Source organism: Sphaeramia orbicularis, chromosome 20 (genome assembly GCF_902148855.1).
Source record: "Sphaeramia orbicularis chromosome 20, fSphaOr1.1, whole genome shotgun sequence".
NCBI lineage: Eukaryota > Metazoa > Chordata > Actinopteri > Kurtiformes > Apogonidae > Sphaeramia > Sphaeramia orbicularis.
The window spans coordinates 45,048,417-45,064,940 of NC_043976.1; the positions used below are offsets into that span (position 1 = coordinate 45,048,417).

At 39.5% G+C, this 16,524-nt stretch overlaps 2 protein-coding genes across 2 annotated transcripts; both read right to left on the reverse strand.

Annotated features, from left to right (window-relative positions):
* Positions 1 to 4,233: 4,233 nt before the first annotated feature.
* On the reverse strand, positions 4,234 to 7,465 carry LOC115410917 (E3 ubiquitin-protein ligase TRIM39-like). Its single transcript, XM_030122746.1, has 2 exons — positions 7,382 to 7,465; positions 4,234 to 6,562 (listed from the first exon to the last, which is right to left on the reverse strand). Exon 2 carries the CDS (start codon positions 6,558 to 6,560, stop codon positions 4,920 to 4,922), a length of 1,641 nt encoding a protein of 546 aa, XP_029978606.1. The 5' UTR covers positions 6,561 to 6,562; positions 7,382 to 7,465; the 3' UTR covers positions 4,234 to 4,919.
* Positions 7,466 to 12,844: 5,379 nt separating this feature from the next.
* On the reverse strand, positions 12,845 to 15,847 carry LOC115410918 (nuclear factor 7, brain-like). The gene is made up of 2 exons (XM_030122747.1): positions 15,560 to 15,847; positions 12,845 to 14,725 (listed from the first exon to the last, which is right to left on the reverse strand). The coding sequence occupies exon 2, from the start codon at positions 14,721 to 14,723 to the stop codon at positions 13,428 to 13,430; it is 1,296 nt and encodes a 431-aa protein (XP_029978607.1). The 5' UTR covers positions 14,724 to 14,725; positions 15,560 to 15,847; the 3' UTR covers positions 12,845 to 13,427.
* Positions 15,848 to 16,524: the final 677 nt, after the last annotated feature.

The following is a 16,524-nucleotide window of genomic DNA, read 5'->3' on the forward strand; positions in this document are numbered from 1 at the left end:
TATAGCTGATCCAGAATGCTGCTGCTCCAGTCCTCACTAAGACCAAGAGAGTGGACCACATCAGTCCACTTCTCAGGTCTCTACACTGGACCACATCAGCCCAGTTCTGAGGTCTCTACACTGGACCACATCAGCCCAGTTCTGAGGTCTCTACACTGGACCACATCAGCCCAGTTCTGAGGTCTCTACACTGGACCACATCAGCCCAGTTCTCAGGTCTCAACACTGGCTCCCTGTCTCTCAGAGAATAGACTTCAAAATTCTCTTACTAGCATATAAAGCACAGAATGGTTTAGGCCCAAAATCCATTAGAGACCTTCTAGTCCAGTATGAACCATCCAGACCACTCAGGTCATCTGGTGCAGGTCTGCTCTGTGTTCCCAAAGTCAGAACTAAACATGGAGAATCAGCGTTCAGTTTCTATGCTCCATATATCTGGAACAAACTACCAGAAAATATCAGGTCTGCTGAGAGTCTGAGTTCTTTTAAGTCAAGTTTAAAGACTCACCTGTTCACTGCTGCCGCTGACTAAAAGGCTTTTGACTTTTTAAATTTTATATTCTCTTTGAAACTCTGCACTGCAACTCTTACTTTAATATGTGTGTGTTTTTATTTTTATTTTATTCTATTTTATTTTATTTTATTTTATTTTATTTTATTTTTTTTTTTTGATTTTGTGTTGTTTTCTTACTTGCTGTTTTTAATCACCTTTTATATGTTTCTTTTATAATGTTTTAAATGTGTTTCTTTTTGTTTCTTTTATTTCAATGTCCTGTGTGAAGCACCTTGAATTGCCTTGTTGCTGAAATGTGCTATACAAATAAACTTGCCTTGCCTTGCCTTGCCTTACCGAATATTTGGAACCAATATTCACTTTTAAAGTCTTTGAAAAGGTTCGTTAAGCATCTGTGTGTTATTTATGCAATAAATTATATACATTTTTCAAATCTGATTTTATATATTTTTATGTTGATAATAGTAGGTTAAAGTGAAAACAATAATAGACAGATGATATAAATGAAGTTGTGCTGAAAAAATAAGATCCCAAACATGGGTATAGTAAACATTTGTTTATATATTATATAAAGGCAAAATCAAAAGGACTGAAAAACGGACAAAATAGGCTCAGACCACTAAGGGTTAATATTTGAATGTTTCTGCCAAGAGAAAGTGCATTGTGTCAATTATTTTATTTGGTTTTGTGTTGTTTTGTTTTTTTTTTTTCAAAATACAGCTTGGTTAAAGTACTTTTTGAATATTTTGAGCACAATTTCAACAATGCCACGATAATAATGACAACTGTGATAATTTTGGTCACAATAACCGTGATGACATTTTCATATGGTTACATCCCTCGTACTTACCATTCCTTGGCGTCCTCCTTGAACCATCACCTTACTGTGGTAGAGGAGTTTGAGAGCCCCAATGACCCCTAGGAGCTCTGTTTTCAGGGGCTTTGTGCCCCTGGTGGGGTCTCCCATGGCAGACTGGTCCAAGGCGAAGGGTTAAGGTTAGTTTTCGTTAACGATAATAACCTTGCTCTGCTGTTGCACGTCTTACTTCTATGGAGGATGTTTTTCATTTCCCTCTCTTCTCCTACATGTCGTCTTCCTCTTGACTTTCCTCCGTCCTCTTTCTCATTTCCTTCTTGGGTTTTCCTTCTCCTCCTCTTCCTTTTCTTTGCTCTTTAGGACTCATTATGACAGATTCTGTTATTGTCCTGCATCCGTCTATTTCCTCACACACACACACACACACACACGCACACACACACACACACACACACACACACACACACACACACCGTAGGGGTTGGTTAATTATTTAGGAAAACAAAGTGCTGCAGTTCCATCTCCAGGGGAGCAGGCCATGGTTAATCTCCATAATGTTTCAGAGCAGAAACACACAAAAACATTATTTGTCACTTTGGAATATTTGCCTTTTTCAGTAAAAATTGGACCTACGTTTTCCAGACACAGAATTCCTCAGCTTGATGAAAATGCTGCTGTAGCAAGGTTATTATCGTTAACGAAAACTAACGAAATGACGAAAACTAGAACTGAAGAAACATTTTCGTTAACTGAAATAAATCAAAACTATAATTAAAAGAAAAAAAAATTAACTAACTGAAACTGTATTGTGTGCTTATAAAACTAAAATAAAATTCCTATTAACTTATCACTACTAACTAAGATGAAATTTATGGATAAAATTCCCTTCGTTTTTGTCTTTGTAAACGTCGGATTGATATGAAATCGATTTATTTCCCTCTCTCAGTTTTCTGTGCTGTCTCCATACGACACTTTTTGCTCCGTCACTTGTGTTCACTTGTGGTTTCCAGTCGTCTTCTGGTCCCCACTCTACCTGGAAACATGGAGACTAAAGCAGCAGAGTCCTGTCTGGGATTGATTTGAATATGACCACAGAGAAGAAGAGAAAAGAGACCACTGAACTAAAACTAAACTAAAACTAAACTAGTACTAAGCATTTAGAAAAAAATGAAAACTAATAAAAACAAACAAATCTGCTCTAAAAACTAATTAAAACGAACTGAATTAGAGAAAAAAAAGTCCAAACTAAATAAAACTAAACTAGAATGAAAAATCCAAAACTATTCGAACCTTGTGCTGTTGCTGGTAAACTACCCTCAGAGGGAGTTGGAAACCTGTGAGCAGCTCATGAGGATTCTGTGTGCGCTCTGTAACACCCGTAATGTAGGTAAACAGCGAGGATGTATTTTGTGGAAGTTAATGCTGCATGTTTGTCCACGAGGGAAACTAGAGGAAGTATCTGACACTACAGAAAAATACTAACACAATCAAATCAATTTAGTTGCTACACTGTTAAAAAAAAAAAAAAAAAACGTAAAAAAACAGGATTATTCTGGCAGCAGGGGTGCCAAAAAAATACTGTTAAATAATGGAAAATAACCATCTCATAAAAATACAGTAATTTTCCATAATTAAAATACAGTTTTTTGCCCTAACTTTACATGAGATTTTGCATATTTTTTTTAAACTGTTTAATGTTTATTAAAGAATATTTACAAGTATTGAAACAATCAAATTACCTATACACACACACACATATATATATATATATATATATATATATATATATATATATATATATATATATATATGTATCTGGGGTCGACAGAAATTTTTAATGTTAAAATGGAGTCAGGAGAAATAAAAGGTTAGAACCACTGGGTTAAGGTGCAGACACACCAACCCGATTTTTGGCGGTCGGTCATCGTCGGTCAGTCTGCTGAGGTCGGTGACATCAGTCTGTTTGGTGTGTTCCGTTCGATCGGCCGTCGTTAATGTCGTCTCCAGTCTTTTTGGTCGATTGAACATGTGTAATCGTCCACTACCTGTCGTTCAGTCGGACCAGTCTGATTGGTGGAGGGATAGGCCTGGACTAGTGAATGAGTGAAGGAGAAGTTTCCATATGAATCCAGCTGTGCCAAGGTACTGCACACTATTACTGTCTTCTAGAAGAGTCCATTCACTGCTCAGATCAGATCTGAATGAGTGACAGTCAGTGTTGACTACAGACTTCATTCATTCCATCAAGTCAACACTGTTAGCATTGTTAGCATTGTTAGCATAGTGCGATTTCCCCTCAGTTTTCTCCTGTGTCATCTTTCTTCTTCCACCAGTAGAAGCCCTAGAGCTGACAACACCAGGATCTGCTTATTATGAACCATCTGTTCAACAAGTACAACAACACCGACCCTTCTGGACGACTGAACACTGACAACAATCACTGACTACAGCCAGCTCTGGGTTTACACAGATGTTCCCTCATTTCCTGGTTTTACGTCTCACACAAGCGCAGATCGTACGCTCTAGTCGGTATTCGATTTGGTGTGTTCTTCACAGTGTTTTGACCATGTCGAGGAGACGGGAGCCGACTGATCAGTAGGGTTACCTTTACTGGAGACGATCGACAGTCCAGTTGGTGTGTCTTCACCTTTAGAGTCAAAGCTTAAAGGTGGGGTAGGACATGTTTTCCTGGAGCGTTTTTTACTCTATTTCTTGTTCTATTGCCTGGATTTCTTCATATATTGGTTTTATCAGGCTGCAGGGGCTTTGGTTGGTTTATGACTGTAAAACTCTGCATTTTTACATCATTTTCTAAACTATTATAGTTTTAGATTAAAAAAAAAGAAACACAAGACAAATCTGTTTACAGTTTAATATATTTATTGAAGTTTTACATTTAACAGAGAAATAATGTGAATGTTTCCATCTATTTCATCATAGTTTACATGTAAATACATAGTTCAGATATTTGAGCAGAATCATCCAAATCAGTCGAAGGTTTGTGATTTATCAAATGGATTGATTGGATTTCAACTTCAGTAAATTTAATCAGAAAATATTTGAATAACCGATGAATCATTTCAATATATTTGGTCTTAAATATTCTGGTATAACCTCTGTCAGAGTTGAAAATAATTACAGTTTTTGCAATAATTACATGTGTTTGTCTACGAACAAATAGAAAACAACTCAGCAAACATTTAATATTTAATGTTTTTTCTTATTTCAAATGCAGACAGTATATGAGTGTATTTATTAAAGCTGATGAACAGAATCTGTACTGTTATTATTGAATATTGAATTCTCCTGAACACTTCTATCATTTAAATGTATAAAATCAATCCCATAATTGAAACACATTCACAATCCCAACATTTTGAATTCCAGTTCACATTCAAACACCATCATTATCATTGGATTCAATCACAGACATCAGAATGAGTCAAACCAGGATTATTCTCAGCACTAATGTTAGTATTTCAGTGCATTTGGATCCAGATTCATACACGTTCAAACAGTTTACATCATCACTAAGTTTAGTGACTCCAGTAAATCTGAGAAAATCTGTGCATCTGATGAGTTTGTTCCTCAGTGTCTGACAGGAGTGATGATCAGAGGAGCAGAGTTTGAACCTCCATCATTATAACGTGGATTGAAGAATGTGAGGAGTTTATCATTGAAGCAGCAGCCAATGAAGGAGTAGATGAGAACTGAAGAACCTACGTCATAAAAGGAGACCAGACCCTCCTCATAATCCACAAACACCCCCACCTTCTGAGGACCAGACTGCACAGACAGACGGACAATAGAATCAGCAAAAGCATAGTACTGATTTCCATTTATCAAACAGATGGTCCAGTATCCGTCCTGAGGAGTCGCTGTGATCAGTCCTTTCCTGTTGATGGACTCTCTGACCACTCCTAAAGTCCATTTAATCTTTCCTTTGACCTGAACCTCAAAGTAAAACCTGCCTGAAGAGAAACTCTGCTTCGCTAAGATGCAACAATCACCAGTGAATCTCTGTGGATTGTCTGGAAGGTTCTTCTCTTCATCACCATCATGAACCTGTTTTCCATCATCAGACAGGATGAGGGTAGGACCTGCTGTATCTGGATCCAGAGTCAGATCCACCTCATACTGTTGGACTTTCTTCAGTTCAGCTTCAAACACCTTCTTCTTCATTTCTTTTCTGAGTTTGTCCTCCAGCTGATGCACAGCTCTCTCCACAGTCCCCTCATATGATGGTGGACAGACACTGACCTTTGTCCAGGTCTTCATGGATGGAGCAGCTTTGACACATGTGAACCCCTGGACAAAGTGGAGGTGGTCTTCAGAGCCTAAGAGCTGCTTCACCTCAGTGCTTCTCTTCTCCAGCTCACAGATTTCCTGTTCCAGCTCTTTGATGACGTCTTCAGCCTGTTTCTTGGTGCTCCTCTTCTTTTCTTGGATCTCCTCAATGAACTGGTTCAGACTTGTCTGAACAGTCTTGATCAGAGCAGTGTAGACCTTCACACCTTCTGCTGCCTCTCTGTCTGCAGTATTCGTACTGAGCTCCACTGATTGTTGGATCTCCTGGATCTTCAGTCTTCTCTCCTGGATCATCTGCTTAATTTCAGCCTCTGTCTTCTTCAGCTCTGCCTTCTGCTTTTTATGTTCATCTTTCAAAGGAGTAACATCATGGCTTTTGTGGTCTGAGTAGGTGCAGTGGTGACAGATACATGTGTGGTCGGTTTTACAGAACAGCTCCAGAGGTTTGTCGTGTTTCATACACATCCTGTCTTCCAGGTTCTCCACAGGTTGGATCAGCTGATGTCTTTTCAGTGCTGGAACTGTCTGATGAGGTTCCAGATGAGTCTGACAGTAGGAGGTCAGACACACCAGGCAGGACTTCAGGGCCTTCAGTTTGGGTTCAGTGCAGACGTCACAGGGAACTTCTCCTGGTTTGGCAGCTTGTTGGTCTGAGCTGTAGATGTTTGGTTCATGTTGAGCTTCATGTCTGAACTGAGCCACCATCTCTGAGATGAACGTGTTGATCTTCAGCTGAGGTTTTGTGTTGAAAATCTCTTTACACATGGGACACTGATATGGGACATTAACCCTCCAGTGTTCACAGATGCAGGATTTGCAGAAGTTGTGTCCACATGGTATTGTGACTGGATCAGTGAAGAAATCCAGACAGATGGAACACCGGAACTGATCTTCAGATCGGACACGACCGGCAGCAGCCATATCTATGGACCCAAAGAACATGTACAACACTGAAATATTTGAATTAAATCATCAGTGTTTATCATCATGTGATCGTTTATAATAAGGAGACTCATAAAAGTCCTTCATGTTCTTCAGATAAGTGTGACTGCTCAGTCACATGACTCTACAGCAGTGTTTGAAATCCATGACGTCAGTCCAATACTTTGACTGAAATGTTCTGGAAGTTCATTAAAGTGTAACTGTAGAAAATGTTAGTGGAAACAAAAGCAGGAAGAGACGAAGAACCAAAGTCCAGACCATCTAAAGGACATGGACTGGAATAAATTGATTTGATTTAGTGATTTATTCTGAACATGTAATGAAATTTAACATATATGCAAACTAGCAAAACATACATAATAATACAAATATGAAGAATCAACAATCTTAGACAGAAGAACAGCACAATAGTTCCATTTACATTTAACTGAAAAGGGGCGGGAAGAAGTGTGACTTATTTAATCCCACCCCCTGTGCCTAAAATATTATTAATAATATATATGTCCATCTTCCTTTTACAGTACTCTTATATAGTTATTTATCTATCCATACACACACATTCATCCATATACACATACATACGTTTATACATATACACACATACACATACCCATATAATCTTTTACCAGTGCGTTTCTTAGTTGTGCTGGTGAATAAATAATCTAGAATCTGTGTAAATGCTGTTGGTTTCTCCATGTGGTTCAGTGATAAGAACCATTTCAGCAGAGTGTGTGTGAAATGAATCCAGTTCTATGTGTGTGTTTGGAGTTAAAGCTGTAGATCAGCTCAGGTAAACTCACCAACGAGACTTGAAACAGATCTGATGAAGTGGGTTTAAGGTTTGTTGGACGGTTCCACAGACTCGTCTGCAGCTCTGATCACACTGAGAAGAACTTTCACTTCCTTTTCTGGGAAGTGATCGTTGTTCTTTTGAATGTGGCTCCGCCTCTGATCTGTTTCCTGTTTGATGTGATGGTGAAATATGAGTGTGTGTTTCATTGCAGAGCACAGACGACATGTAGAAGGGTTCTGGTTCTGGTTCTGGTTCTTTAAATACACGTGTGGAAGTGTGGATGTTTAGAAACAGCAGTCCAAACGTTATCTGTCCAGTCAGCTGTTGAACCTGCAGTTTAGGTTCTAAAATATGAACAGGATCCATGTATGTGTGGGCGGTTCACATGACTGAACACGTCTGGTACTGACCCGGTTTTCCAACAGTCTGTCATCATTAGTGCTGAATCACAGGAGTTGGTTCTGTGTGAGTCTCATGGACTTCAGGCCTGTTGGTCCTCTGTGTTGTGGTCTATCTAGTGGTGGTCTGCTGGTGTAAATAAAAGTAAAGTAAAAAGTAAAATAAACTTTATTGTCCCCTGGGGGAAATTCATCTTGGGCACAGTGCTACATATCATTGCTTCAAAAGACAAGATAAAAAACATCATCACATGGACACATTATAACAGTGACAGTTAGTCTGTCATACAAAACAGACATGGACTACATTTGACAATCACAACATAGAATATATAGAGAAACCTAAAGTGCAGGGAGAAAAAAAAAGGGCTAAATACTAAAGTGCTCTCTCTTTTCTCCTCCTTTACTCTCTCTCTTTAACCCCAACTGTTCAAGGCAGACGGCCATCCTCCAGGAGTCTGGGTCTGCTCGAGGTTTGGAGCTATATAAATAAAATTTGATTGATTTATTATGTGTTTGTTGCTTGTTACTCTATTACACTAGTTCTTACCATTGTTCAGCACCTTAATGGACAAATGATAATTTGAGGTGGTTAGTTTTGCACTTTGCAAACGAAATCTTCTTCCTGATTGAAGAAGTTTGTATTCGGAGGACAATGAATGAGTCAGGTCTGAAGAGATTTTTGTTGCTTGTTTCATGACCGACTGGTTCTACAGATTATCTATGGACTGATATTCTCTCATGCCTATAATCTTCATTGCTGTTTTGTGCATATTGTCCAGCCTGTTCTTCAGTTGGACTGATCAGGGTCCATACCAGGCTGTGATGCCATATCTGATGAGGCTCTCTAAAACAGCTCTGTAAAAAATCTGCCTAATCTGCTTGCTGACCCCATACGGCCTCAGTCATCTTAAAAAAAAACAGTCTTTGCTGCAGTTTATTGCACAGGTTTTCTATGTGTGGTTTCCAGCAGAGAAGGTTGTGGATATGGACCCCTAGGTATCTTTATGTGGTCACTTGATCGGCAGTCTGGTCTTTAATGACCACTGGCTCATGTGTGGTCACTTACCTCGGGTCAAGAACCATCTCTTGTGTTTTTGTCACCTTTAAAACCAGATGGTTTTTGTCACACCACGTAATAAATGTATTGATCTCATCATGGTATACAAAAGTGTCCATGTCCTTATGCAGAACACTCACAATTACTGTGTCATCTGCAAATTTAAAGATAAAATTGTTGGGGTGTACTTTCCTGCAGTCGTTGGTGTACAGTGTGAAAATGATTGACCTTTACTTGCTGTGTGCGATTAGTTAAAAAGGAATAAAACCATTTAATTAATGTAGTGTTAACGTTCATGTCCTTCAGCTTTTCCAGAAGCAGGTGGGGTTGTATGGTTTTAAAAGCTGAGCTCAAATAAGTGAATAAAATTCGAGCAAATGTTTTTGTCTCTTCCAAGTGCTTAGAAATAAAATGTGACATGCACAGGACTGCATCCTCAGTACTGCGTTTGTGTTTATAGGCAAACTGACATGCATCTAACACTGGCTCTACTTCTGGTTTAAGCAGGGATGCAACAATTTTTTCAAAACATTTCACAATTAAGGAGGTCAAGGCAACAGGACGAAAGTCATTATTGACTGTAGCATAGGACTTTTAGGGAACTGGTGTTATTATTGACCTCTTCTATAGAGCTGGGACGGTGTGGGTGTCTGATGACCGCCGGAATATAGGACACCATGCTGATGTTAGTTCCTCTGCACAGCTTTTGAGCAGAAAGGCCGGCAGTCCGTCTGGGCCTGTGGATTTATCAGTCTGCACAGTGCTAAAGAGACGCTGAACTCAAAGTGGGTCCACCTCCAGCCAACTATAGTGGTATCGGTTTCTGGTAGAGACTGTATCACTTTATCACATTCATGAGTGAAATTCTCTAGGTCGAATCTTAAATAGAAATCATTCACCTCATTTGATTTATTCTGTTCATCAAGAGTGGTAATTTGCTTTTTTTGCAGGATTCATGTTAGTTACTGATTTCATTGTATGCCAAAGTTTTTGAGTATTTGAGGTTAAGAGGCTCTGTTCCATTGTTTGTCTGTGTTGTTCTTTTGCTTTAGTAAGGAGCAGCTTCAATTCTTTTTGAACTTCTATTAAACCCGCTCTGTCTTTAATCGTGAATGCTTGCTTCTTCCTATTTATGCACTCTTTGATTTCTTTTGTTATATAGGGCTTGTTGTTAGGATTTAGAACTACCTCCTTCTTAGCTACCAGATTATCAGTGCAGAATTTCATGTAGTCAGTTATGGTATCCGTTGCCTCGTCGAGCTCTAGGGTATGAAATATGGACCAGTCTGTGCTCAGAAAACACCCTTTTAGCGTCTCAAATGAGTCATCCGTCCAGACGTTAACAGCTTTATGTACAGGTTTACATGATTTAAAAACTGATTTATATGATGGAATAAAATGTATTGGATTATGGTCTGACTTACAGAGAGGGGGCTTTGACTTTGCAGAGCACGCTCCCTTAACGTTGCCGTAGCATTTGTCCAGTTTCCTATTGTGTCGGCTGTGAAAGTTCACATATTCTTCAAAGCCTGATCAGACAGTCTCTGGTTTACAGTGGTTGAAATCACCTAGGAAGAACATAGGTGCTCCAGGTGTGCGCTGGAGCTGTTCATGTGCACACTCGGCGATGCGCGCGGCTGCTTTACCTGCGCTGCTGCTGGAGGGTGTATATAAACAGCACCTATTAGGATGTTTCCAAACTCTCTTGGCAGGTAATGGGGTCTCAGTGATATGCAGAGCAGTTCTATGTTGGGGGTGCATACTGTCTCTCTGACTGTATATTGTTTACACCATTTGTCACTCACATATATGCACACGCCTGCTGTCAGGTTTCAGGACACACACATGAATATGAACTCAGTATTGGTGTTTGGACCTCGTATGACTACAGCTGTCCTCAACTAAAACACAACACAAACACAAATATATGTTGGCTAAAATGTGCTTAGAGGTCTTATTTCTGTCTTTGTGCGTAAGAAATCAATATAAGTGAATCCCCAAAGGAACTGTGTGTTGGTAAATGACAGTTGTTCAAATGGACAGGATTTCAGTTCTGTTCAACATGTTGATGCTCATATGAACTATGTTTTCAGCTCAAAAATGAACAGTTTCAGCACAATTAATGCTATATTTTCATGTCACAAATGGCCAAGTTCTATTTGAACTGAATTTACCTGAAAAACAAATCTTCTCTTCTTTTAGATTCCCCAGTTTTTCTTCCCAGATTCTCTCCTCCATATCACATGTTTTATTTGTACAGGTTCAATCTGGAGTATGGTGCTGATCCATCCTGCTTCTGTTCCACCAATACATACATGAAGAATGGCACACAGCACTGTTTACATCAACAGTTTTACAATAAGAAGCATTTTTATACAGAAAGAACAATTCTATATTGTTCTTTCCTCTTTAGTCTGATGCTAAACTATCCAATAAATAATAGTGCTCCTAGTTTTTGCACAGGGATCATTAGTGTAAACGCTGACATGGCTGCAGAGCATCAGTATGATGGGATCCACAACAACCATGTCACATCCGTCCACTGACACATTTAGTGTTTTTGTGTCAGCTGGGATTGTTTTAGATCCACAATACCAACATTTATGAAGAAGAGCACAATTAGCAATAGGAAGTCTATAAGTTTATTCCTAATAAAGTACTGGGACTGACCAGAGCATCATGGGTAATGTCACGTCCGTCCACCAGCAAAAGTTTTCACATACACGTGCTATTCCAAATCCAATATTTATGAAAATAGAGCTTCCACTGTCAAAGAATATCAGTAGTCTGTGCACAAATGGATTAGCATTATTTCCACACACTTCTATGACTGTAGGACAACTGTTTTTTTGACAAAAATGGACACTCATTTGACCCCCTAAGTGAATTTTAGCCAATGAAAAAACTATGACTGAGGAGTCGGTCATCGTCGGTCAGTCTGCTGAGGTCGGTGACATCAGTCTGTTTGGTTTGTTCTGTTCGATCGGCCGTCGTTAATACCATCTCCAGTCTTTTCAGCCAATTCAACATGTGTAATCGTCCACTACCTGTCGTTCAGTCGGACAAATCTGATTGGTGGAGGGATAGGCCTGGACTAGTGAATGAGTGAAGGAGAAGTTTCCATGTGAATCCAGCTGTGCCAAGGTACTGCACACTATTACTGTCTTCTAGAAGAGTCCATTCACTGCTCAGATCAGATCTGAATGAGTGACAGTCAGTGTTGACTACAGACTTCATTCATTCCATCAAGTCAACACTGTTAGCATTGTTAGCATTGTTAGCATAGTGCCATTTCCCCTCAGTTTTCTCCTGTGTCATCTTTCTTCTTCCACCAGTAGAAGCCCTAGAGCTGACAACACCAGGATCTGCTTATTATGAACCATCTGTTCAACAAGTACAACAACACCGACCCTTCTGGACGACTGAACACTGACAACAATCACTGACTACAGCCAGCTCTGGGTTTACACAGATGTTCCCTCATTTCCTGGTTTTACGTCTCACACAAGCGCAGATCGTACGCTCTAGTCGGTATTCGATCTGGTGTGTTCTTCACAGTTTTTTGACCATGTCGAGGAGACGGGAGCTGACTGATCAGTAGGGTTACCTTTACTGGAGACGATCGACAGTCCAGTTGGTGTGTCTTCACCTTTAGAGTCAAAGCTTAAAGGTGGGGTAGGACATGTTTTCCTGGAGCGTTTTTTACTCTATTTCTTGTTCTATTGCCTGGATTTATTCATATATTGGTTTTATCAGGCTGCAGGGGCTTTGGTTGGTTTATGACTGTAAAACTCTGCATTTTTACATCATTTTCTAGACTATTACAGTTTTAGATAAAAAAAAAAAAAAAAAAGAAACAAGACAAATCTTTTTAGTTTAATATATTTATTGAAGTTTTACATTTCACAGAAGAAATAATGTGAATGTTTCCATCTATTTCATCATAGTTTACATGTAAATACATAGTTCAGATATTTGAGCAGAATCATCCAAATCAGTCGAAGGTTTGTGATTTATCAAATGGATTGATTGGATTTCAACTTCAGTAAATTTAATCAGAAAATATTTAAATAACTGATGAATCATTTCAATTTATTTGGTCTTAAATATTATGGTATAACCTCTGTCAGAGTTGAAAATAATTACAGTTTTTACAATAATTGCATGTGTTTGTCTACGAACAAATAGAAAACAACTCAGCAAACATTTAATATTTAATGTTTTTTCTTATTTCAAATGCAGACAGTATATGAGTGTATTTATTAAAGCTGATGAACAGAATCTGTACTGTTATTATTGAATATTGAATTCTCCTGAACACTTCTATCATTTAAATGTATAAAATCAATCCCATAATTTTAACACATTCACAATCCCAACATTTTGAATTCCAGTTCACATTCAAACACCATCATTATCATTGGATTCAATCACAGACATCAGAATGAGTCAAACCAGGATTATTCTCAGCACTAATGTTAGTATTTCAGTGCATTTGGATCCAGATTCATACACGTTCAAACAGTTTACATCATCACTAAGTTTAGTGACTCCAGTAAATCTGAGAAAATCTGTGCATTTGATGAGTTTGTTCCTCAGTGTCTGACAGGAGTGATGATCAGAGGAGCAGAGTTTGGACCTCCATCATTATAACGTGGATTGAAGAATGGGAGGAGTTTATCATTGAAGCAGCAGCCAATGAAGGAGTAGATGAGAACTGAAGAATCTACGTCATAAAAGGAGACCAGACCCTCCTCATAATCCACAAACACCCCCACCTTCTGAGGAACAGACTGCACAGACAGACGGACAATAGAATCAGCACGAGCATAGTACTGATTTCCAGTCATCAAACAGATGATCCAGTATCCGTCCTGAGGATTCGGTATGATCACTCCTTTCCTGTTGATGGACTCTGCGACCACTCCTAAAATCCATTTAGTATTTCCTTTGACCTGAACCTCAAAGTAAAACCTGCCTGAAGAGAAACTCTGCTTCGCTAAGATGCAACAATCATCAGTGAATCTCTGTGGTTTGTCTGGAAGGTTCTTCTCTTCATCACCATCATGAACCTGTTTTCCATCATCAGACAGGATGAGGGTAGGATAAGCTGTATCTGGATCCAGAGTCAGATCCACCTCATACTGTTGGACTCTCTTCAGTTCAGCTTCAAACACTTTCTTCTTCATGTCTTTTCTGAGTTTGTCCTCCAGCTGATGCACAGCTCTCTCCACAGTCCCCTCATATGATGGATGGATGCTGACCTTTGTCCAGGTCTTCATGGATGGAGCAGCTTTGACGCATGTGAACCTCTGGACAAAGTGGAGGTGGTCTTCAGAGCCTGAGAGCTGCTTCACCTCAGTGCTTCTCTTCTCCAGCTCACAGATTTCCTGTTCCAGCTCTTTGATGACGTCTTCAGCCTGTTTCTTGGTGCTCCTCTTCTTTTCTTGGATCTCCTCAATGAACTGGTTCAGACTTGTCTGAACAGTCTTGATCAGAGCAGTGTAGACCTTCACACCTTCTGCTGCCTTTCTGTCTGCAGCGTTCGTACTGAGCTCCACTGAACATTGGATCTCCAAGATCTTCAGTCTTCTCTCCAGGATCATCTCCTCAATGTCAGCCTCTGTCTTCTTCAGCTCTGCCTTCTCTTCTTCATGTCTGAACGGAGACACCAACTCTGAGATGAGAGCGTTGACGTTCAACTCAGGTCTTCGGTCAAAAACCTTTTCACACATGGGACACTGATATGGGACATTAACCCTCCAGTGTTCACAGATGCAGGATTTGCAGAAGTTGTGTCCACATGGTGTTGTGACTGGATCAGTGAAGACATTCACACAGATGGAACACAGGAGCTGATCTTCAGATCGGACACGACCGGCAGCAGCCATATCTATGGACCCAAAGAACATGTACAACACTGAAATATTTGAATTATATTATCAGTGTTTATCATCATGAGATCGTTTATAATAAGGAGACTCATAAAAGTTCTTCATGTTCTTCAGATAAGTGTGACTGCTCAGTCACATGACTCTACAGCAGTGTTTGAAATCCATGACGTCAGTCCAATACTTTGACTGAAATGTTCTGGAAGTTCATTAAAGTGTAACTGTAGAAAATGTTAGTGGAAGCAAAAGCAGGAAGAGACGAAGAACCAAAGTCCAGACCATCTAAAGGACATGGACTGGAATAATTGGATTTGATTTAGTGATTTATTCTGAACATGTAATGAAATTTAACATATATGCAAACTAGCAAAACATACATAATAATACAAACATCAAGAATCATAACAATCTCAGACAGAAGAACAGCACAATAGTTCCATTTACATTTAACTGAAAAGGGGCGGGAAGAAGTGTGACTTATTTAATCCCACCCCCTGTGCCGAAAATATTATTAATAATATATATGTCCATCTTCCTTTTACAGTGCTCTTATATTTATATCTATTTACACTCACACACACACTCATTCATCCATATACACATACCTACGTTTATAAATATACAGAACATACACACATACAAATATACATATAATCTTTTACCAGTGCGTTTCTTAGTTGTGCTGGTGAATAAATAATCTAGAATCTGTGTAAATGCTGTTGGTTTCTCCATGTGGTTCAGTGATAAGAACCATTTCAGCAGAGTGTGTGTGAAATGAATCCAGTTCTATGTGTGTGTTTGCAGTTAAAGCTGTAGATCAGCTCAGGTAAACTCACCAGTGAGACTTGAACCAGATCTGATGAAGTCGGTTTCAGGTTTGTTGGACGGTTCCACAGACACGTCTGCAGCTCTGATCACACTGAGAAGAACTTTTTGATTTCTGGGAAATGATTGTTTTTCTGTGGAATGTGGCTCCGCCTCTGATCTGTTTCCTGGTTGATGTTTTGATAAAATCCAAGCGTGCGTTGTTTTATCACAGACGACATGTAGAAGGGTTCTGGTTCTGGTTCTGGTTCTTTAAATACATGTGTGGAAGTGTGGATGTTTAGAAAGAGCAGTCAGAGCGTTATCTGTCCAGTCAGCTGTTGAACCTGCAGTTTAGGTTCTAAAATATGAACAGGATCCATGTATGTGTGGGCGGTTCACATGACTGAACACATCTCTGACTGAACCGGTTTTCCAACTGAACCGGTTTTCCAACATTCTGTCATCATTAGTGCTGAGTCACAGGAGTTGGTTCTGTGTGAGTCTCATGGACTTCAGGCCTGTTGGTCCTCTGTGTTGTGGTCTATCTAGTGGTGGTCTGCTGGTGTAAATATGCAGAATGCTGTCAGGGTTCAGGACACACACATGAATATGAACTCAGTATTGGTGTTTGGACCTAGTATGACTACAGCTGTCCTCAACTGAAACACAAGACAAACACAAATATACGACAGAACTAGGACTGAGGAGTCGGACGTCGTCGGTCAGTCTGAGGTCGGTGACATCAGTCTGTTTGGTTTGTTCTGTTCTCAGTCTTTTCGGCCAATTCAACATGCGTAATCGTCCACTACCTGTCGTTCAGTCGGACCAATCTGATTGGTGGAGGGATAGTCCTGGACTAGTGAATGAGTGAAGGAGAAGTTTCCATGTGAATCCAGCTGTGCCAAGGTACTGCACACTATTATTGTCTTCTAGAATAGTCCATTCACTGCACAGATCAGATCTGAATGAGTGACAGTCACTGTTGACTATGGAC